Source organism: Lepisosteus platostomus, chromosome 12 (assembly GCF_059453375.1).
Source record: "Lepisosteus platostomus isolate fLepPlt1 chromosome 12, fLepPlt1.hap1, whole genome shotgun sequence".
In the NCBI taxonomy this organism is placed as follows: domain Eukaryota; kingdom Metazoa; phylum Chordata; class Actinopteri; order Semionotiformes; family Lepisosteidae; genus Lepisosteus; species Lepisosteus platostomus.
In genome coordinates this window covers 2,498,284-2,522,772 of record NC_142622.1, presented here as the reverse complement: position 1 = coordinate 2,522,772, position 24,489 = coordinate 2,498,284, and the positions used below count along the sequence as shown (strand labels likewise).

The following is a 24,489-nucleotide window of genomic DNA, read 5'->3' as shown; positions in this document are numbered from 1 at the left end:
AAAAGGTTAAGACCCCTGCTCTAAGCCATTAACAACGTGAATCCTGTTTTCAGAATAATCAGTGAAACACAGACAGGAAGTGCATACTAAGGGGAAGTAAATGGAGAAGAGAGGGTCCTTTAGCCAGAAGCGTTTGTGAATCTGGAACATGCCGCCTAGCTATGTTGTGGAAAACAGTACTGTTGCTGCTTTCAAGAAGACTGAATCTAGCCTTGGATCAATCAGCTACCAAAAAGTCAGATTGGGTCAAATGTCTTTAAACTTTCTTGCGTTCTTGTGCTCAGGTCAACAAAGACAATACACACACTGTACTTTTACAAGCTTGTTTTACGGGTAAACTGATGAACGATCACCTCCAGACAAACAGCAGATTTTGTATAACCTCCGCATGCCTTTTCATATCTGAATTGTTGTGCTGACTACATGAAGTGAGAGTGCCTGCAGATTTAGCTTATGTTGTCATCTTAAAAGGAATATAAGTTGGTTCATTGTAGAAACGTTTTGTACTAAGAATACATTTGAAGTCATAATTTCATGGCCTGTAACGTATATATACAGTATATTGCTGAGCACACATTCCTTTCTTACTGTTAAGGACAAAGGAAGCCTGCAGCCCAGTGTTGAGAAGCTAATGAGAATATGCCCGTTTTGTGGTGTTGTGTGGTGTTCAACGTCAGACAGCACACTGACAAGATTTAAATGCATTTGAAAAGCGGGAGAATACGGTTCCAGCGCAAGAAAATGGCGAAGCTGAAACTGGACATTAACAAGGCTGCTGTATATAAATAATTTAGCACATTCTGCTAGAATGAGCATAAAGAAAATATCTTTAGTTTTTCTTTAAGCGCTTCTTCTGCTTGTACCATCAGTGTTATTTCACTGCTGAAAATCTTCAATATTGTGACACCCAGAATTTGGTTCGGAAAAAAAACAAGCCAAATACACATTTAAAGTCTGACCCAGAAAACTCTGTTTACTTTTAATACAATTGTGCTCTTAGTTTGGGTAAACATTAAACATCCATAACGAATTCCCTTCCCTCTGAAATATTTTTATCTCCATATAATCCAATAAAATTAATCATGCATAATATGCTGTGACATAGCTGCCTTTTTTTCTTTAAATTTAATTTTACATGATGAAACGTCATTATTATGACAGAAAGCGTCACTAAGCGGTTGCCCTTGAGGGCTGTCTCATTGTGTCACAGATTGCCTTCAAAGGAGCTATAACTGAATATTTTTGTTTTGCTGGCTCATAAGTCATGTCAGGATCACTCAGATCATACCAAATATCTCAGTTCTCAGAAACACAAAAAAAAACACATATTCTAAGATGCTGTAATAACATAAACATTAGCCTTACATTTCACATGGAAGCCCAATAAAGAGATGGCCTTCTCTTGCAGGTCTGTAAAAACCATTACATCAATTCTTGACATTGAAATGCATAATAAATCCTTCCGCGTGCGGCATCTCTTTCTAACACAATTGCTCAGAGAGCTAATAAACGAGCAGTGGCAAGTCCTCTTTAATCACCGTGGACTGGAGGCCAAATCAACAGAGCTCTGAAGAGCGCAACAGGGCATGGTGCTTCCGTGACAGCTGTCCGAGCAGCGCGCACCTATTGTTTGCAGACGCCAGCAGATAAGTGACTAACCTCAGGCACATACTGCACAGTGGAGTGCTAGTCAGACATACAACAGGAGGTACTGCAGGTAGCTCGGTGGTGTTTCCCAGGGAGCCTGCCAGCGTGTGCCTCCGATCAAGGGATTGTTGCAGATTTCGGATTGCAGGTCCGTCTCCTCTCTTGTGGAGAAGGATGACAGTAATTAAGTAAAATGTATTTTCCAAGATTTCAGAGAAAAGCTATAATTTTTTATCTCAATTTTAGTTTAGCAATTTATTTATTGAGAGCTGTTAAAAACCCTTGGGGGAATACATTTGTGCAATCTAGCAGTAATGACTAATGGAGAAAAGAAAGGTTTTTGGTGAACAGTGGGTATTTTGTGCCAAGATGGTATGGCATATTGACTTCTGCAGGTTTTTTAAGGATATTAAATAGATAGCAGGAAATACTGTTATTTTTTTTTCTGTTTATACTGTTTAAACTGTTTTTATGTTTATACTGTTTACAACATCTCCTTTGTGATGTTGTACACATGGGGTAAATTGTAGGCCTCAGGTCGGGTTCTGTATTAATACAGTTCACTATCGCTGTTCCATAAACCTTGTTTACAAAGCTTATCATCTTATTGATAAAAATAAAAGCAGGCGTACTTCTCCACATCTGTCTCCTATTCCACATCTTCTCTTTAGATTTGCTGCAGTGGTCTGGCGTCCTGTCCAGAGTGTATCCTGTCTTGCGCCCTTTGCTTGCTGGGATAGACTCCAGCTCCTCCATGACCCTGATTTGGGAGAACCTGTTAGAAAATGGATGGATGGATCTCTCTTAAATTCCTCTAAATGCAGCAGGCATCAACCCCAGCTCTTTCCCATTAATCTCATATCACATCCACTGAACTGCAAGCACAACTTATAAAAGGCTTCCTACTGAGTTTTACTTTACTTTATTACACTTTGTTGAGCAGGGCTCTGCTTATTTTTGGCAGAACAGAAGACCTGCCTGTTTTGATTTTGTGAGTGAATTCTCATGAAGATGTTACCTGTCAGCTGTTGTGCGCTGCGGCATGTCAAACCAAGATTTTGGAAGCAGCAGTTCAAACAAATATCGATACCAGCAGAGTCAGATTTAACAGATTCCCACACATGGCGGAGAACCGTGTGCACTGGAAGTAGAATGGAGCACCTGTATTTCACTGATCATTGCATTAACATTTCCTAATCAACAGCTACTGTACATCAGTTATATATAATAAAGAATATAGCAATCAACCAACAATTGACATTATTAAAGTAAAAACCTATACTGTTTGCAGAGCAGGTGTTACAAACAAGGTCCTGGAGTGTCAGGTTTTCTTTTCAAATGAGCTCTGGACAAGCTGAAGCCTTTCCTTCCTCTTAAGAAGATCAATACATCCTGCTGGACAGCAGCCTTGAGGACCAGAGTTGGACACCTCTGTAATAGAGAGTGACACAGTTCAGACGTTGCACAGCGATCTTCTATGGTCTTAAAAACTTCGAAGCTGTTAAAAAAAACCTTGCAGAGAAACAGGAAACCAAAATATGTTGTGTTCATTTTTGTAAAATTGTATGTCAGTGATTTCCAAATAGTTGTTCTATTTATTAAACAGTTCCAGTCTCTAACGACCCTCTGGGTTAAAGAATGTCGCCAGATCACTATCACCAGTCAAGCACTGCAGTGCATCATCACAAGCCTCTGTTTTGTCAAGGCCGGATGTCTGGCAAACAAAAACCCATCATCATGGCCCGAGTTTGTAATTTGCCATCGGAGGGTGGATCAGTTTTATCGGTAATTCAGGCCTGTGTCGCAGTGCAGCAGGGATGACCGAAAGCTGTTCAGCCCATCTGGGCACTGATCACCCAGACTGACCCGGGGAAACCGCAGACGCGCAAGCATTCTGAGAAAAGTGAGTCAGCGGTGGCCCAAAAAAAAAAAATCTGATAATCTCTTCTCTCCCACGGCCCTGCGGTCATCTAATCACGCTCAGCCGGTGTTGTCGGTGGGGTTCCCTGATGATCTCGGAGAAGTCAAGACTGTGCAAGCCGGTGACCGCCTTTCGGCCATGCAGGTGCTGACAGACCCCACTGGAGGAGGATAGTGTCCGGTCTCACAGGCGCCTGCTCTCAGTGTGGAAATCTGGGACTCCAGGGCCAAGTGCACTCCACCCAAAATAGGTGGTGACCAGCAGGGCCTGAAACCACTTGGCCATAAGACTCATCCTGTGTGGTAAGAGACCTATTTATTTATTTTTTTGTGATTACAGTTGAGGTTCAAAGTTTGGGCTGCAACTGCAGTTTTGTTTCGTTTACAACAAATTCACGGCACTCCTGCTTTTCAGTGATTTCATGCATCTGAGCAACACTGGTAAAGATAGACCTCGAAATATCCCACTATCGATTTTTTCAAAGTGTTTGGTTACATCTTGTTTGCCACCAGATCCATTAAAAATCAGAGACAGTGTGGCGAACTTAAGTTATTAGTCACCTACAGTATGCTCTGTTTTCATACTTATTTTTTCTATTATTTAACCTGACTGATTTCAGAATCTCAGTAACCTGTTTGCAATTCACAATCCTCCTCAGTCTGTTTTTATTATTATTGTATTATGTCTATTGTCTATTATACATATATACTAGTAACTATACTATAACTAAAGAAGTAGTATAGTATTGCTTATTTATCGGATTTCTCTAATTAGTGAGTGTCCCTGACAATGGTTTGCCCTGCACATGAAAAATAAAGACTTTGAAATAAAATCCAGAAGTAGATGTCATATTCAGCACTGGAAAAACTGGTCTATGATCTGCAATGATAATACTAATACTGCTAATACGTTTTCATCACTATCTGTATGTGAGCCTATTTTAAAAAAAGACACACTACTCAGAAAATATCTTAATAACAATATATTATGTATTTCTAAACGTACCTCTTACAAAAGGTAGCACCGCTGATGACAGTTTAGGTTTTGATTATTCTTAGCAGTTTTTGCTGATATGCCTCTTCTTTTGCCCATGCCAGTGCTTAGTTTCAGAATGGAAATTTTGCTTAAAAATATTTACTTTTTGAAAAAATGTGCATGCATCATTTGTAATTGAATGAAATGGGCCATCACTGGAAGTAAGGAATATTTTTGCAAGGTGCTCTGAGGCATCTAGAGCCATATTTAGACAATGAGAACATCTCTGCTCAGATGCTCCTTTCCTGAGTCTAGATCTGAGAGAATGCTGTGTCTGTGATGGTGCCGCGGATCACACACAGAATCAGCTTCTGCACTGTCAGGTCTCCTTCCACCTCCTGGTAACCAGCCTGGAAGTGATACCATTTTACCATTTTAGTGATATCATTTTACAGTCGCTCACGTAACTAGACCTTAGGAAATGGAGTATTTACAGCAACAATACAGTGTGTACTATTTACAGCAAGTGTGTTCTTCTCAGTATCTGTACTTTCAATTACCATAAGAAGGGCCTGTTTAAATAAAACACCTCAGTTATGATGAACAAAAAAAATAAAAAAGGAAGAGAAGAGTATTTTAGAAACACATTTTAAGTGGGGCAGCACATTAAACTGGTGGTCAGCCCTGCTGCCTCATAGCTGTTGGGACTTGGGTTTGACTCTGGACTGGAGTGTTTTTTACGTGGAGTTTGCATGTTCTCCCAGGTCCTCACTGACAGCGCCAGCCTGCCTCTCAGGTCCCAGAGACATGCTGTCTGGGTCTCCTGGTGTCTCTAATTTGGGTCTGTGTGCTCCAACGTGTGGTGCACTGTGATGGACTGGCTCAGGTTAGGATTGACCAATTCTAATGATAATGGATGGATGGTTTTCTTTTTTTAAATGATTCTAAACTGGCTTAAATATTTTGTAATTCTACTAAGGTCCACTTACTCAGTAGTAGAAAGGAGAAACAATGAGTCTGGTGATCAGTGTGAAGAGGGGAATCTTAAGTTTGATTAAACTTGACTGCTCTGACACTTACAAAATGCATGGACTATTATTATTTTTAATTTCAAGCTGCTGTTACCAAAGCTGAAATGATAAATGTCTTGATTTTTACATGTTGCACACAAATAACCTATGTAGTTCTGTATTCTCCTGTATGTTCCTGTAGAAATGTTCCTATAACTCTCTACAGAGAACTGAGACATCTATATAAAAAACTATAGGTCATCTTCATAAGGGATCAAGGGGTCATTCAGTATGGCTTATCCAAAACAAACAAGCTCATGCTTAGTTTGTACATAAATGAAAGCTCCTCAATATCCTAATGTTTTCATGTATAAATTCCCAGTGTTAAATGCACTTAATCCCTCAATTGTCAGATTAACAAATGTTGCCAAACAAACTAAAAGCTTGAATTAATCTGTGCTGGAGATCAGCCTCACAGACCTTGACTGTGATCTAATTCAGACAATCCTCACTCATCCCAGACTGGTACATGAGTTGCCAGTGTATTCACAAACACTTTGTTATCAATATAGGGTGGTGGGTCTGGGAAATACAAATCATAATATAGCTCACACTGACAGTCAATGTGTAAGTAGGGGTGTTTAGCGCGAGTGTTATCACCAGTTTTAATAAATATAATGATTAAAGTTAACAAAAGGTCCCCCACTACTGATCTGGAATATTTCCATGCATGGCCACTTTTTTGTTACAGCAACTGTTTAATATAAGAGTAATAAGCAAGAGACAAACATAAAGGACTAAGAAAGGTTTATTACAATGGATATGCAAAATAAAAAACACACATTATCTGAACAATGACCAAGTCTCCGAATCCAGGTCTTCCACAGTCTAAAGCTACCCTCACTAACTGTACCTTTACAGAGATACATCTTTCTGCAAACTGAGACACAGCTGCTCAGAGAGGTGATGCTTGTTCCTACACAACAAAGACCCTCCGCAGGGCAGTCTGGTGTTTAAAACTCATGCCGAACTGGGAGAACTATTTCTATAAATCTCTTAATGCATTCTGGGGATATAAGCCTGCCTGCTGGATATTACAGTACAGCTGGATCTGCAGGAGATTTGACCTGTAGGAAGATGGAGCCCAGCCAAAGCATGCTCACTGTACATCTTTACTGTATTTGCAAAGATGAGAGAGACTGGAAGGGAACCCTACTGAAGAAATAGATCTTGTGTTCCGGTGCATAGCTCCCAAGAGTCCCTACAAAAGCCATCCACACTGGTACATTTTGTGTCCTTAGGAAAGATTGAAATGCCCATTAATTAGTATTTAGGAGCCTAATACATGGTTGTCAAACACAGATTTTTAAACAGCAGGATTTAAACCACCCTGAAGGTCAATTGTAAAAACAATTTGCATGCTTTGATAATTTAAAACGATGAAAAAAAAGGTTCTTTGTTAAAACTGCAATGCCCCACTACAGTACAGAATGTCCAAAATTATTTTATGCTAAAGAAGTAGTTTACCTATAAATTCAATAACACGGCTTGGCTTTAAAGTTTCTCGGAAATGAAAATGACTAATCTTGAACCATTCGTTTCATCATCTCAAAATATCAGAAACTGTTACACTGGGTGTAGTACTTTGCTGAATCTATGTAGCTTTTGTGAACAATTAAAAAAATAAAGACTTTTCAATAAAATCCAGCAGTAGATATCATATTCAGCACTTGAAAAAATGCTCTATGATCTGCAACGATACTAGCCTAATACTTTTTTCATTTATATCTGTATGTGAGCCTATTTAAAAAAAGACGCACTACTCAGAAAATATATTAATAACAATATATTATGTATTTCTAAACTTACCTCTTACAAAAGGTAGCGCCGCCGATGAATGAGATGAACAGTTTAGTTTTTGATTATTCATAGGAATGTTTGCATTACTCACAGGGGTGCTTATGCCATTAATTTAATGTAAGAACAGTACAACATAAAAAAGATTTTCACCTACAGTCAAGTGTTTCAAAAGCCATTGAAAGAGCTTTCTGGTGCAGTATTTTGTCCTTCTGAAATGGCAGAAGCTGTAAAACTGTGCCAGTTGCTAATTAAACTTTAAATTTGGGAAACTCAGATTGATTTCATGAAACGCAATATAGAGTCTGAAGCCTTGTGGTAATCAGTCACCTGCTTTCACCAGTCATTCTGTGGGAGAGCCGGCGAGGACAGCGCTGGAATTCGCTGCATGCAGTATCGCAGTGCCTGTTGGTCTGTGGAGCAGAGTGAAGGCAGACACTGGGTTAGCCGTAGTATTTCTGTCACCCTGGGTGCACCAGCGGAGCTATGTGAAATAATCTGCACATCGTCTGGTGGAACCGTGTTCAATTTCTTGGATTCTGTTTAAAATCCGTCAACAGTTAGTGATCTCTTTTCCAGGTGGGGCACAGAAAATCATAGGTAGATTTACTGACTGTTCGCCAGATGCAGTCAGTTATCTCAGATATGAATGGAGATAAATTTCAGCTTCCTTACTCGTGATGGGACAGCAGCAGAGAAAAAGCACACTTTTGTTTGCTAGGCTTTCCGCCAGTCATATTAAATGCTCACGGTCAGCCATGATTCACTGGATTTCACAGTAATCATTGCAAATCTTTAATTTGACCAGTGACGGTTTTTTGTGAAGTACCATGACAGGGGTGACCTGCACAGTACTGTTCAGAGTGCTGTGTCACCTCTGGGCTAGTAGGCAGTTCCCTGATTTCCCTGAAATGTGTCTTATTATTTCAACATTCAAGTCTGGCTTCCTCATACAGATTTAGAAATGTTTACACTAGGGTATCAGCTAGGTATTATTAACTAGACAGTGCTTAAGCACCATGTCGATTAAGATGTGGGATATCCAGTCTCCTATTTTTCATGATCATTAACTCCTCAGAGGCTGTTCTCCCTTCTCTTTTCAAGAGTCGTGTGATTATGGAATTCACATACTGACATGTTTTTTTTTAAATGAGCATTGCCTTCATTTGTCCCAGCAATATGAGCTTTTGGGCACTTCTGTACCTACTGTACAGAAGAGATCTGCTGTTTTTGCAGAAAAGCTAGAAAATGTGGTTTCAGTGCACAGACAACATCCATGCGAGAGATTCCCAGATGAGAATATATGCTGTGTCAGGTCATTCCCTGCTATCATTGAAAATGTTCAAGGCTCAGCGTTAGCCTGGTGTACTGCAGCAGTGATTTGTAAGTGTGTGCTGCCAAATGATCTAAATTTTTTTCAGTTTTAATTTGGGCTGAGCCACCACAAAATGTCCTTATAAATGCCAGTGGTGTGTTGGTACATCCTTTGAAGCGAACAGTATTAAACTAAAGAATAAATATGCACTTAAACCCAGGGTATTAAATGAATCTACCAAACCCAATTAATTGTAGATCATGGATGAAAACAGACAAAGAAATCAGATTACTATAATCTGGATGTCAAATTGGGATCCATCCACACGATAAACTCTTTTTAAACAATCTTACAGCACAAGTTAACATTTTTCATGAAATAAAGGTCGTCATGTTTGACAAAGCCAAACATGATATTTCCCAACTGCTTGCTTCATCGGGAGTCAACAGGAGAGCACTTCCACTCTATGCCAACTTGATTTCTGACCCTGGTTTGTGGATTTCTGGTCCATCACCGAAGTGCCTGGCCCGACTCCAGTTCTTTGGGCAGAGGTCACCAGGCAGGAAGAAATTATCGGAATGTACACAGGCCCCACGACCATAAGGGAAATAGATGTGGTTGTGGTCCGATTCCTTGCATAACAGTGTAACAGAAAGATCCAAAATGTCCAAAATGACCTGGGTGCCCCAAAGCTCTCTCTCAATGGATGTGAAACTTTGCCCCATTTTTGCCTGATCCAGGCAGCGTCTGGGTGTCACGATGCTGTACAGTGCACTTGCTCACAGGGGTATATAAGAAGGGAGAACACTACAAAATCTTTTTGCACTCTTCTCCTGATCTTTGTGTAATTTTGTGCACCTGTATTCATTAAATTTTACCACAGAAAAGGGTTTGAATATTTATCCAATCTTAGCTTTTCTATTTTTCTTTTATATTAATGATCTTTGCATTTCTTTTTCTTTGTATTTTTTTATGTGTGAGGCACATTGTGTATATACTATAACAAATATTAATCGCAATTCCAAAGTGTCGTTTCTGCAAGATTTAAAGCAACAAAATATAGAAACTGCAAGGGTCTGAATACTTTTGCAGGGAAAATTGTAAATGTCGAAGACATGCACATAGGAAATGACATAACAAAACAGAAGTTTTATACAAATGTATTTGATTGAATTCCTTACATTTATGTGTCTAGGATCGTTCTGACTGTCAATGAGACATTCCATTTTTAACACCATAATTGTGGGTTTAAATGAGACCATGACGCAATATTTTGCAGCCAGAAAACAGACAAAATACAAATTCCCTGTTTTATTCTGAGCTTTCAGGCCTTGGAGTTAGACTCATGGGTATTTAACCAAGCTGCTGCTAGTCGGGCAATGCTAAATAACCATATTACACACAGAAATATATTTAGCTATTGTAAAAGTTTCAAATGTCCAAAGTTCAAAGCCAATTTTTTATAACCCTGGCTCGTCCAGAGACAAAGAAATTCATTATGGCAGTGTATGGCTCCAATTTCACATGAATCTTTATGAGCTTTAGGAACAGGGACCCATGAGTCATGGGAAAATTGCTCGTTATTTTCTTTAAACAAGACAAGTTGTTTGCAATTATTCCTGATAAAATGTTTCCTGCAACACTACAGAAACAAATTAACGACTGTTTTGTTCACTTACAGTGGTCTGCTTTGCCCCCAGCATTATTCCAAATTGTAGAATTCAATTAGGAATTTCAAAATGCAATCAGTTGTCTCAGTCAGATATTGGATTACACTTAAATGTGGTTCATAAAACATTGAAAAAAACTACCAGGAGGTTTCTTAATGATGTTGCATTGTACAAGCTAATGAATGTTAGTTCTAACAAATGCTGCACATTACCAGTGAACTGTATGGCATCTTCATAATGATAGCCCTCCTCATTCAGCATTTCAAGAAAATGGTTTGAAAGAAGAAGATGAAATGAGAGATCAGCTTGTTATTGCATGTTCATTTTCTTTTGCGTCTCTCGTTTCAAATATAAAATTAGGGCAGCACGATGGTGTAGTCCGTAGCATCGCTGCCTCACAGCACTGGGGCCCTGTGGTCAATTCCTGAGCTGCCATCTGTGTGGAGTTTGCGTGTTCTCTTCATGTTCATGTGGAACGTGTAGAAAACACAAATATTTACGGTTTTATGAACAGAATGCGTATTTTTTGGGAAAGCATTTAACAGTGGCAGTTTTTAAATAATAATAATAATAATAATAATAATAATAATAATTGCTTACATTTATATAGTGCTTTTCTGAGCACTCCACTTAAAGCGCTTTACAGGTAATGGGGATCCCCTCCACCACCAGTGTGCAGCCCCACCTGGATGATGCGCCACTCCGCTCCCCACACACCAGCTCTCAGCGGGGAGGAGAGCAGAGTGATGAAGCCAGTTCAGACGGGAACAGGAAGCCACGAGTTGCAGGGCAATATGGCTGCAATAGTTATTTATTAAATTTGCTGAGAATGCAATAGATATGTTTGGCGGGCTAAGTTTAATTTAGTGGTTGACACAAAGGATATGAAACCAGGAGCTTCCTGGTTCAGCTCCAGAGCCACCCAGTGATATCTGAAAACACGTACGTACTGTAGGTCCTGTGACTTGTTTTGTTATCGTGGCCATTTTGTTTCATTTTACGATTTTAGATGTCTTGACAGAAATTATTTTTTTAAATCTTAAATATTTTTCCCTTTGAAGAACATAACATAGAGTACAGTACAGCTCTTTCATAATGTACAATATTTTTTGCTTTCATGCTATGGTCTTTATCCAGTACAGTGTCACAGGGGAGCCCATCCCAGCAAGCAACAGGCACAAGGCAGGGTGCACCCTGGACAGCACGCCGGTCGGTCCATCACAGAGCAAACAGAGACACACACCCACGCCACTCCATTACAGTGCAGACACAGAGACACACACCCACGCCGGTCCATCACAGAGCAGACAGAGACACACACCCACGCCGGTCCATCACAGAGCAGACACAGAGACACACACCCACGCCGGTCCATCACAGTGCAGACACAGAGACACACACCCACGCCGGTCCATCACAGAGCAGACACAGAGACACACACCCACGCCGGTCCATCACAGAGCAGACACAGAGACACACACCCACGCCGGTCCATCACAGAGCAGACACAGAGACACACACCCACGCCGGTCCATCACAGAGCAGACACAGAGACACACACCCACGCCGGTCCATCACAGTGCAGACACAGAGACACACACCCACGCCGGTCCATCACAGAGCAGACACAGAGACACACACCCACGCCGGTCCATCACAGAGCAGACACAGAGACACACACCCACGCCGGTCCATCACAGAGCAGACACAGAGACACACACCCACACAGCAGGGCCACTTTTCCCAGAAGCCAATTCAACTTTGGACTGTGGGAGGACACCAGAGCACCTGGACATTAGATCATATGGACTCCACACAGGCAGCACCCCAGGCCCCAGCACTGTGGGGCAGCAGTGGTAACCACTGCATCATCACGTCGACCTTACAAGACTTCACGAATAAGTTAAATATGCTGAACTTTATAGATTGACGGCAACACACAGATGACCGGTTTGTGTCTCTGTGAAAGATATCGTTGTGCCGTGTTTTAATTGAGAGCTCTTGGGTATTTTGTCAGAAAAACACACTGGAGCTGATGAAATAACGCGGATCTGTTTAGAAACTGGATATGCTATTGACGCAGCAGCAATCTATCAGAGCCGTACAGTAACAGACAGGGGCACCGTCTCTCAGTCTCTCAGCTATGTGGGGGCGTTCTGGCCCATTATTAAGTGTAAATTGAATATACATCTGTTACGATCCGATTTCACAGCCTGTCGGGGCCAATTTAAACGCAGGTAACATAAACTAAAGCACACATTTATCTAAATATAGCGCACATATCATCACCAGCTGAGATAAATTGAGAAACTAAAGACTAAAGGGGAAAGTCTCGAATTTATAGGACATATGCACCAAGTTATTATATTTCCCCAGCGTAAAAAAAAATATTTAAATAAAGTTAATAAAATTAGAACACCTGACTTTCTCAATCCGCGATTCCTCTGGCACTTCAATGATCTAATTAGGTATGCAAAACAACTCCCTGTATTGCTGGAGCGATAAAAATAATATATCCACAGAAATAATCTAAGCAATCAGTTCCTTCACATTAGATTTGAATTTGGTTTAATCCTGCTAATCCTATATTGTTTCCTTTTAATACCGTACAGTACGAGAAAAATGACGTCAATTCGTAGACGTGCGGGTATTAAGCGTCAATGCACGCTTTTTAATAGTTGGGGAAATTGCAGCACTGACAGATAGACAGACGATCAAACCACATTTACGAAAAAAAAATACAGATGATTCTATTATGATCAGAATGAACCCACCACAGCGCCCACGCCACTCTTGTATGACCTTTTGTTGGTATCTACAGTTTTATTTCTGCTTCAATTGGGATTTGCAGTTCGTGATTTTTCTGTCACCGCAAAATTACAACCGTATCGCAGCATGCAGTTTTCCTCGAATTGGTAAACGCTGCCTGCTAATCTAAACCGCGCAGTTTACCGGCAGGCTGCGTTTCCCTGCCGCGACCTCACCAAGATGGCCGCCGCGCCGGGACACCCGCCTCCCACGCCCATGACCCGCCCCGCCCCCCCGACGTCCAGGCGGCGTGCGTCAGCGTCATCGGGGCCGGGACGCAATGCTTGGGCGTGTGTAACCTGGGTCCGTCCAGCTCGCAAAAGCGACATTGATTCGCGCACAGGGGGGAAGGAGAGAGGGAGAGACCAGTCTGCTGGCAGGGAGGAGGGCACGCAGGAACCCGAAGCAGCAGCAGCAGCAGCAGCGTGCGGATTCAGAGAGTCGGCCCGATCCTTCGGAGCAAGAACAGGAGAAGGGAGGAGAGGAGAGGGGGAGGGGAGAAAGCTCAGGTGGTGCCCCTGTCTCGAGACACCTGGCCGCGGGAGAGCGCCCGGCAGCCGTCACGTGCGGGAGAGGGGAGCGCGCGTGGAGAGGAGAGAGCGAGAGAGAGAGAGCGAGCCCCCGAGAGCGGCTCGAGCTGGGGGGCGCGAGGAGCCCGGGCGCGTCAGTTGCGCGATTACAGCCCGTCTCGGTTGCGTCAGGCGCTCCGGCGAGCACCAAGTTCACGGTCTTACTGCGGTGACCTTTTTCTCTTTTCCTTTTTCCGTCGCTGGAGGAGGAGGAGGAGGAGGAGGACGACGACGACGACAGGAGGGAGGTTTGACAGGTTTTCCGCGACGGGGCTGGAACGGCGGGACATGGTTCTTACCAGAAAATCGCCCCTCTTGATCGCCACCTTGATCCTGTCGAGGACACCCTGCTTATTTTTGTGAAAGGCGAAGTGCCGTCGTCGTCGTTGTTGGTTGTCATTGATTTTTTATTTTTTTTTTTTGGAGGGGAGGAGGGAGGGATTGTGGGATCTATAACCTTGATACCAACGCCACCAGCAGCAGCAGCAGCGATAAGGGCCGTGAAGCGAAAGGGAATTTCGTGTCCTGCCGAGAGACAAGGATGAGCAACAGTACGAGCAGCATTTACGCGAGTCGGAAGAGGAGAAAGCCCGTGCAGAAGAGGTAGGACCCTCCGCAAGCACGCTTATGCATCCGAAAGAAAGAAAGAAAACCCCCCCAAAACGATCTTCCAGACACGTCGGACGGTCTTGCCGGCTTTTCTTTTCAAATAGGTGCGCGTCTCGCGTGTTTGATTCGTGTTGCGGCAGCCGGAGGTCTCCGTGGCGTTGCTCGCTCGGAGATTAGGAGGATTTTTTTCTTTTCGGTTTTTTTTCCGGGGGGGTGAAGTACTTATGTGTTGTCGTTGAAGCAAAGTAGAACCCCCCCCCCAGCAAACCCAAAGGCTCCTTAACGTTTCGCATTGGTCCGGGAGGCCGGAGACGCCGCAGCCCTGCGGCCGGAGTGGCCTTTACGCAGCCGGTGCGACAGGCCTGGAGACGCCGTGTGTCTGTTCGTGAGGGGTCGGGGCGCAACACCTGCAGGACCGCCGTGTCCTCCAGCCGGGCAGGGGAGGGGGGTTCCCCCCGTGTGAAATGGGAGAGATGGTATTCGGACCCCTGGCGGCCGGTGACGCACCCAGCCCGTCTGTGCTAGCATCTGGAACCGTTCGCGGCTTTGCTCGCCCACTTCGCCCTGGCGGGGTCCGTGCGGAGGACAGGCGCCCTGAAGCCGTGCCCTGCCCGCCCGCCCTGGGACACGGCTCTGCCCCTTGCCGTGCACAAGCCCCCGCCCCCGTGCCCCGGGCTGGGCGGATGCACGGCCTCGGTCCGGTCGCTTTCCGCTAAGCCTGCTGGCTCGGCACTGATCCACGGAGACCCGCACAGGCCGGGCGACGGTCCCCGCCTCGAAGCGGCGACAGGACGGCGTGTCTGGTGTGCACGGCGAGACAGACCCCCTCCAGTTCCCAGTGCCACGCTTTCCGCGCTGTTGCCGTCTGCTTGCATGTACATGCTGTAGATATCCGACTTGCGTCGGGCTTAGAGCTGCGCAAACACGGGGCCTGCAGTGGCGAGCAGAGACCTGGAAAGCTCATCAACGCCTCCTAATTACGCAGCTAAATGGTCGGATGAAGTCGCCCGGAGCTCGGCTTGCACTGGAAAGCCCAAATTGTAGCCCGACTTTTGCAGGGCTTGAGATGCACCAAAAAAGTAACCGAATGCTGGGCATCTCCAGAGCTATTAAAATATTCATGTGGAAAGATCAGGCCTGGGAGGAATATTTGGTGCACTTCACCTTTCTTCATAGCTGCAGGGCAGCCAGCACCAGCATTGTCTACTGCCGGTGTGCGGCGGGGTGGGAACAGAGTTACCGACGCGTGTGGATTCACATGAGAAAGGGATACACATATGAATATGATGATATGACACGTTCCGCGGCATCTGCTGTTCTGCACCCGAGGGGTTGCGGAGACGTGTTCTCCGCGGCTTGAACGCATTTCCACAAGTCGGTTTAGCAAAACCTTAAATCGGTTCAGAAATGAGTCGAACGCAACTCATCCATGCCCACGGTGCCCTTTTATGAGCATTAGGGAAAGGAAAGGCATCGCAGATCCCGGCATATTATGATTAATGAGAAATACGGCGCTTTACTTGGGCTCTCTTAGAGAACAGTCAAACTCTTAACACGGGCGAGACATTAAAGCTTGAAACATACTTTTGGAGTTGTGCTCATCGCTCATTAGTGGGATTGAATGTTGAGTTACATTCAGCGTTCTTTGACGTACCTGAAACTCTAACCCATAGATTAAACCACAACCTCAACCCAAAGCCTCTCTTTCAAACACCAAAAGATTTTTTTAAGATTAGGTTTTTTTTTTTAAAGCAGTACAAATGATTCAGATTCCTTTCATATGGCCAGTGAAATCTTGGCTCTATCCGGGCAGTGTAGTCTGTTTGGAATAGTTTGGCCCAAATGAAAACTTAAACACCCCCGTGAGTCACAGATTCTAAAATGAGATCTTTTCTGCTGGATGGGCCTCTTGCCTCTTGCCGGTGCCTTGTGCAGTTTTTAAAAGGGTAGAGTCCCTATTGTTTAGACAGCATCAAAGCTATTTTGGTAGAAGAGGACAAGTCAAGCAATGCACTGCTTTCCTCAACTCCATTAAGCAGCAGGGTTTTAAGAATGAATCAAAGGGCTTGTTGATAAGTCAAAATAGTGCACAGAATGTGCCATTCTGTGCCTGAGAGTACGTGACCTGTTTGTTTACAGTACTTCCACATTAAGCACTTAGAGAGAGAGGTCTCGGCATTAGATCAACGTACTGAACTGACATCTTAAGAATTTGCATCCGAGTCAGTCTTCATTTCCACAACAGTCAGACCAGACAGATTTTCAAGTGACGCATAGAGTATTATCCTGTCGTGTGCTCATTTTCTTAGTGGCATTCGTATGCTGAACTTTTGCTGTTATTTGTGTTTTTGAGTGTTGTGGACAGTTGCTTGAGGACTACCAGGGGAAGAAAAACCAGTCGTGTCAAAACTCACGGAGAAAAATAGTCATCATCTTCATTAATTGAATTTTGCCTGTGTAATCTACCTTTATCATTTTATCACACAATGCAGGAAAAAGCATTTACTGTGCTACACTTCACAAGGCAAATGTAATCAATATGGCATTTTGAAAAAAATACATTGATAAATGTAGATTACCTTGCACTTTGCAGGAAACATAGACTTTGTTTATAATGATAATGGATCATTGTTTTTTTAATACATCTTTAAAAATGTAATTTAACTTGCTGCATTGCACTTTAGTGCATCATGAGCTGTTTGTTTATTTCTTCTACTTTCAGGGAAAAAAGAAACTGCTGATTTTTTAAAAATTTGGGCCACAAACAGCTAAAATGTTTACAAATTTTTTAGGCTGCAGCCTGAATAAATATAACAATGGTTCAGATTTAGTTGTCCTTAATAATTTGTAGTAGTTTAATATCACTATGAGCTAGCTGATGTTAGTATCACACTGCTAATTTCATGGTATGTGAACAACCTGCTCCAATGGCATGTACCGTAGAAGTCCAGACTTTGGCATTTTGTACCTCCCTCTTCACTTTCTGAGCTAGTAGGGAATTATCTTGCGTGTTTTTGGTGAGCCTTGGGGCACTCATTTTTGCAAGTCATGTACAGTCAGTGATTCATGAGGTCGTCGCCTCTGATTGTCTCCAGCAGGACCTGACGCCCGTGCTGTCAGTGTGGACGCAGTGATTTGTGAGCTGTGTGTTATAGAGCGTTCCAAGATGGTGCAGCCAGCTGCCCGAGAGCCAAGCCTGGAGTCTGAAACGCCAGCACAGGGGAAATGGCCAGACTTGCTCTTCCCTGTGACTCGGTTATGGAATGGTCTAGGAGGGGGGGCGTGTTGCCTTCGCGACTCTGTCCTCGGGCCAGGTTTTCAAGGAGAAGGGCCCCAGCAGCCTGCAGAGGACAGGGCGAGGAACGCGTTAATGAGAGAGCTGGGGAGCCGATGACAAGAGCGGGCAGCTGTGCGCTCGCCCGGCCCGGTGCAGCACTCGTGTGCGGCAGGAAGATCATGGTGTTGGTTGTCTGTGCTTTGGCCCCTCCTCTCGGAGGTCACTGGCTAAGCAACAGAGCAGTAAATAAACCTAGCATGCTTTAAACTTGAGATTTCATAGAAAAAACCGACTGCGCACTTATTTTTCTCAATTGTCTGACTAGCTCATTTTGTTTTTTTCACGTTATGCATAAATATTCTGAAAGAGGTAAAAAAAAAACAACAAGAAGGAAAACCATTCTTTCCTTTAGCATTGCATAAGGCAGTAGAATAAAGTTTTGAATTCGAATACTGTAGACAATATTCTCATGTAATGATGAAGAACTGTTTCGTTCAGAAGCCAGGAACGTCATGGACACCCTGTGTTCTGCACAACGAAATGGAAGTTTCATAAATGTTTATGATTAGGGAAAAATGCAAACCATTATTTTACAGAGAATATTAGGTAAGAGAGTATCTTGCTGTGTAACTACTTTTAGGCAGTGAGCTACCGTATGAGTTTTAAAGACTTTAAAAGAATATTTTCATGACATGACAGTCCAGCTATCTGGTATGAAAGAAGAAAATGGAGAAAAGATTAAATAAAACATTGTGAAGCTGAAGATCTTGAATGTGGTGGTTATGTACCAGATATCACAGTAAGAGTCTGGTGGAGGTGAAGCACTACAGGATGTAGTACTCAAATTTAAAGGTATCGGAGTGACCGAAAGGAACAAATCAGCTGCTTTTTAACATGCATTGTGTAGCCTCCTGAGTTTCGAAGATCTGTTCTTGAAAATGTTGTTTTTTAAACTGCTGAGGGAGATGTTAGTCTATTTACTGGCAGACAAAAATGACGTGAGGCATTACTGTAATGGGTCATGTGACAGGAATTACTGTAGCATAACATGCAGTGACATCATATACACTGAATTTAACCCCAAGTATACAGTGCGATATGGCCACGGAATGATGGAACTTCTTCCTAATAAATGGCGGATACAAGTTACGGTGTTTATTGGGCAGTGGATTTTAAGGGCCTGTGTAGAAAAAGAAAGCCAAGTGTTTCCCTGAATTTTGAATGCTTCTACAATACTTTTTCTGACTTCATTTAGTGTAGTTTTATAATGAAGAGGACTGTCTTAAGGGAAGTGAGGAGACACATGAAAATGTCACACCCTGAAGCAGTCGTCGATAGCAGAGTATGCGAGAACATTTTAGATGCCAAAACAAGCATTCTTTCATCACGTTCTGCTAATATTCTGTTTTTCCATGCAGACTTTGCATGCCATTTCAGTTCTGTCTTAAAATAAAAGAAGAAAAAAAGATAATCAAATCTGTTATTAGAAATATTCGAAAATATTTTGGCATAAATGTTCATCCAGCCAGTGTCTGATTTGGCTGTCAGCTGACTCTGTCCCAGGATGGATATGGCATTTGATCTCCCAATACCCTTTCAAGAAAATAAAGTGGCTCCTTATGTCCTTCTTGTCCAGTATGGATTTGCAGAGTTTTTTTCAGATATTATTGTTTTCATGGGATGTAATCCTGATTTTAAAAAATATATATTCCTATTTTTTAGCAAAGCACTAAGCCTGAAATTTAGTGAAAAGGAATCCAAATGCTTTTAAAATGTTTACTTTGTATGCTTTTAATTCCTGGAGAATTGAGCTTGCATGTTTTCTTTGTCCTGCAGAAATTAAAATATTGACCTCAGTCATACTGTTATAGAGCATTTTACGCTTCATAAATAAACTAATTTTTCACTAACTTGGAACATGAAAGCTGTGAAAAATAGATCCTGTATTGTGTTGCACTAAAGCTCTATTACTTCTTGTTCTAGAATATATAATGCATTTAGTGATCTCATCTTAAGTAAATACAGTTAACAGAAAAGTAAACAGGTGAAATAAAAAAATAAAATACAATCTTATCAGCTCTGAAATTAAGGTGGGATCTTGTGTAAACATGTTACAGTATCTATAAATAAAAAAAAAAACTTTACTGCACAGATGGTAAATAGACATGAATTATAAGGAAGAAATAGAATATTGTTGAAAAGTAGGGTTTACAGCACAGCACAGTGTCCGTGGTCCCCATCTGGGGACAGTGGATTGGAAATTTTGGCCCAGAGGGAGTATCGTCACCTGATGGCACTGCTGGACCAGCAGACGTCCCCCAGCCTGGCATTGCTTGGCTTCTGTGACCTGAGACGCTGGGGCTGTGGAAATACTATGAATTTTGTCTCTTTACAGATCGATCAATATGTTGTCCCTGTTTCTTTTTCCATCCGTAGTACGAAGCCGGCCCCTCCCGAAGGAGCCAAGTCCAATCCCTCCAAAAGGCACCGTGACCGCCTGAATGCAGAGCTGGAGCGGTTAGCCAACCTGCTGCCCTTTCCCCAGGATGTTATCTCCAAACTGGACAAGCTCTCCGTGCTGAGGCTCAGTGTCAGCTACCTGAGGGCTAAGAGCTTCTTCAGTGGTAAGTCTGGGGCAGTCTCTTCAACTTTGAACGTGGTTGTCTCTGTGCATCCCTACCTGCGCCGCAGCCTGTGCCTGTGAGTTTCCAGTGGCGTTCCTTCTCGCAGTCGTGCGGAAACGGGCTCGGGGTCGAGCTGCGTCATCAGTCTTCTAAAGAGCCTGATTGCAGACCTCCATGAAGCCCATTTTTTCGTCTTTGATTTTGATTTTACGTACAGCTGCCGTTTGCCAATTTTATTCATCTTAACAGAAATGGCTTTCTAAAGTTATTAAAAGGTTACAGTGCATAAAAAGCCCTATAATGCAGCTCAGTAATTATTGCAATTATACATTATTGTGAATTTCTTACTACAAAGAACTGTATATTGTGGTGCTTTTTTTTTTTAATAGTGGTTGGTTAGACTCAAAGTATTGTTTGTTTCGTCTTCATTCAAACAAATTAGAAATTAGAACTATAAAAGGGTTTTTCTGTTTATATCATCACAGTACATTATGAAGTTGCTGACTGGGACTCCTGTTTTACCTAATAGTCCAGACATAGCCTGGATATTTCAGGATATTTTAACTTTGTCCAACTACTTTATAAATGGCTAAATCTTAAGGCTGTTTTTTATATGATGGCCTGTTGCTGGGTTTTTAGTTCACACTGCAACCTGGGTACCAAAGAGACACTGAAACGAAATGCATCAGCAGAGTATTTATAGCCACCAGCCCAGTGCTTTAAAATGACGCATTAAGGAAGTTCAGTGGTGCTTCAGTTACTTTCACTGCAGTTCATATGAATGCTCAGATTTTTTTCTGTTTCCAGAGGTCTGTATTAGGAACAGCAAGGGATACTTCATGAATGAAGATTGGAGTCCAAACTTTAAGTCTGTTTGATTATGTATTTACAGTTTTCAGTAATGTTTAAGACAAAGGGTTATCTGTACAAGACTGTTTAATAATTGTAGCACACAAAACACTAAGTTTTAACTATTCTTTTTGACACTAGAGGTGCCTTTTCTGTGAATTCATGTGGGTTGTGCCTCAAGTTTGATTGACAGCTGAACTGACAGTCACTGGGAATCCGGAGCACTGGATTGCTGTGGTCTGACTATATAAAATTATTTCTCTGCCCTGGAAGATGTCCTATGTCTCTGTAAGGGTTTTTGTTTCTTCTCATTTCCAAAACTGTTGGTATTCAATGAATGGATAGCTTGGGAACCTCAGACTGCAAACATACATGGGCACAGATCTGCCTTTACTTTTGTGACAAAACTGGAGTAGTGCATCAACCTAGATGGCAGACTCACCCTTTCAATGTCATTTTCTTACAAACTGTAGCACCAATTAACTTGAAAGCTTTGCACATTTCAACAACCAGTGCTTTGATGCATTTCCATGTAAAAAGCTACTATGTTAGTTTGTAGTAGTTACTAGTTAGTTACTACGTTAGAAATGTGGTTCATCAGGCATTGTACTCCTGCTCAAGAACTGGTTGGCCAAGCAAGTCCAAACCTTTAGGTGAAATTCTAGTACCAGCAGGATGAATCTGTGTGGAAATGGGACAAGATGGCCACCTCACTGCCATTTCTGTTCCTTTGTTTTGAATGCACATATTATACTTATAGTTTCCCTTGTTTAAAAAAATGTTTCCAATTAAATCCAAACAGGGTAAGTATTATTGTTGTGTACGCACCATTAACATCTGATACATACACCCACATGCCTGATCTGGGAACTTCTGCCGAGATTCAGTTGCAACTTGAAAAAGTCTATACACAACCAACTGCGCTGGTTTTGCACCTTGAGATGTGATATTTATCAAGCATGCAGTGCTCACGGTGTGGCAAAATGCAGGCTCTTACTGCTTTTGGTCAGGAACTGTAGACTGTAACTCCAGACTTGAAGAAATACAGCAGGGTCTTGCCCATATTAGGTTGGCTGCCTGACCACTATTATTTTGTATTGTTAACCATCGTTCCATACTGTAAACTACTCCTGAACTCAACCTGTTTGAGCAATTAAGTCCAGACTTACTCCCTGTATAATTCTAGTTTAATTACCTCACAGTACTTTCAGCCCGCTAAAGTGAGAAGGCAAATGGCTTGGAAGACTTCAAAACTACTTCCAGTTTTCTAGTTATTACTTAAGATAGGAGTGTGAAGGTTTTAAACAGCGCTGCCCATTTTAGTCTTCCAGAAGTCTTTAGTCTTCCTCAATTTCACGGTTTTTCTAGATATCTTAATGATCTAGACTTAGAAACAAAAGTATGTCTATAATCAATGTATAACACCTTGGGGACTCTGCTTGTATTGTCCAGAGGGGTTTCTACACAATCTCCATCTTAAAGAGACTGTTCATTTTCTTACTGTTACTTAGGAAGATGTTAGCACTGAGATGATTAAGAACAGAGTTTTAAAAAACGGTGCAGAGCAAAGCAGAATTTTTCAGGTTTGGGTTCTGTGGATGAATATTCCTGTTTCACTATGTTGAGAGGCTCAGTTAATCTGTGTGAAGCTCACAGTGATCAGTTTCCAGGGGCAAATGTGTGACTAATCTTTTAGCATTACTATCCAAAAAGTTGCTTTTAGTTTTAGAGCCCTTTTTATATATTGTAACACTGTAGTCTTCAAACAGTGCAGTAGCACAGTTTGTGATGAGCAGCGTTAATTCCATTGGAAGTGTTAAGGCCCTTATTTGATGGTCAGACTACAGCAGAGATTTTTATGTGCGTTCAAATGGTAAAAACAGAAGGCGCGTTCCTCGTCTAAGTATTATGATGAAATGTGCTGGAGGCCTGTTACTGTAGACTAGATGTAGTGAACTAAAGTAAGGGGAAACTCTTTGTGAATAACAGGATGCAAACAGGGGGTGTGTTCATTCCTCCGGAAGGTGAAGTATACATGTGTAATCATATGATCTTGTTTGAAAAGGAAGCCTGAGTTGCACTTGAACAATAGATATTTTTCAAAGAAAATAGATGCATTTTGTCCTTTTTAAAAAAACCAACAAGAGTGAAATGTTATCCTTAAATAGGGAATACTATAGCAAAAGTATGACTTTCTGCTTCTATTCTTTTTTATCCCCGTTGAACGTTTTATTAAACATTAAAAAGAAGAAAGGATTAGTCCAGGTTTACATATCAAGATATAATATTCTTGATTGTAAAAAGCTGGAGAGTCAGAAATCTTCATCATAAAAAAAAATACCTTTTATAATGTTCTCCATGGTTGTGAATTAATGAACTGTTATGACTTAAAGCCTGACTCCATCAGTAACTGGTCATAAGCATAGATTATGCCAAAGTTATGCCAAAGGCCTGTGGCTTTGGAAGCAACACACCCTAAGCCACATCCTCTGGAAATATTGGCTGATGTAGCTTCCTCCTGCCCCCCCCCCAGTCATTATTATGCACTATTCCCGCCAGGACTCAAAAGGATTTCTGTATGTGTTATTAGTAAAGCCTCTGATTATTGCAGACATACTTCATTACCTGCGTGCAAAAAAAAAGGGGATGACACTCACAGACTTCTTATAATGTGGGGATACGTTCCAGAGAAGCTAAGAGCTCTTAGAAACAAGGACGTCTTTGTGCCGGTGTTCCTGGAAGTGGTGTTTATTTACCTGTGGTCGATATACAAGGGCGTCCTGGGCTCATTGCTAACGGCTCTGACTTTCAGACGTGCTTAAACCCTGTGAAAATAAGACGGGAGCTTAGCATTGATGCAGTCAAAGTGAGCTCGACTACTTCACACTCCCTCCTCTCGTTCTCGTTCGATTAGTGCCTACTCTGTAAAATATGATACTTTTTTCTCACAGATATTTCAACCATCTTACTCTTTTTGTTTGTCTGGAAAAGAGTGTAGTACCTGTCGACGCATTCTTCAATTTATGCCTGTATAAGATTTAATCCTTCATGGAATTTGTCTCTTTCCATGTGGAGTGGCTTCCTGTGCCCAGGAATCACGCGTGATTCTGTCACGGCAGCAGGTATACAACACAATCTGCACTGCAGCCGGGGACAATGATTTTCACCTTTTGAGCCTATTGCTCGAACAGAATTTAGAATTTTTTAATGTCCTCAGTGATTATTCTTCAGAGTACTTGTGCTGGTGAACATCACGGTGCATGCTGATGACATTGGACTGAAAAATAATTGAAGATGTGAGAAAAGTTAGCATTTACATTTTGGGGGGGGACTTGGACTTGATCTTTCATCAGTTACA

At 42.2% G+C, this 24,489-nt stretch overlaps 1 protein-coding gene and 1 long non-coding RNA gene across 4 annotated transcripts in view; one reads left to right on the top strand and one right to left on the bottom strand.

Moving 5' to 3' along the window:
• Nucleotides 1-891: 891 nt before the first annotated feature.
• On the bottom strand, nt 892-9,421 carry LOC148650847 (uncharacterized). Of its 2 annotated transcripts, XR_015925584.1 has the most exons (4): nt 7,741-9,421; nt 2,924-3,078; nt 2,280-2,407; nt 892-1,808 (listed from the first exon to the last, which is right to left on the bottom strand). It is a non-coding gene; the product is annotated as an uncharacterized LOC148650847 (long non-coding RNA). The 2 variants fall into 2 exon arrangements; XR_015925583.1 differs by having other exon boundaries at nt 2,280-3,078.
• Nucleotides 9,422-13,512: 4,091 nt separating this feature from the next.
• The window catches only part of ahr1a (aryl hydrocarbon receptor 1a), a 66,917-nt gene continuing 55,940 nt past the window's right edge, over nt 13,513-24,489 (top strand). For both annotated transcript variants that reach the window (XM_088600432.1, XM_088600431.1), the window contains exons 1-2: nt 13,513-14,375; nt 20,095-20,282. In XM_088600432.1, coding sequence (XP_088456558.1) covers nt 14,314-14,375; nt 20,095-20,282 — 250 coding nt within the window. In that variant the 5' untranslated portion in view covers nt 13,513-14,313. The remainder of the gene's footprint in view (nt 14,376-20,094; nt 20,283-24,489) is intronic.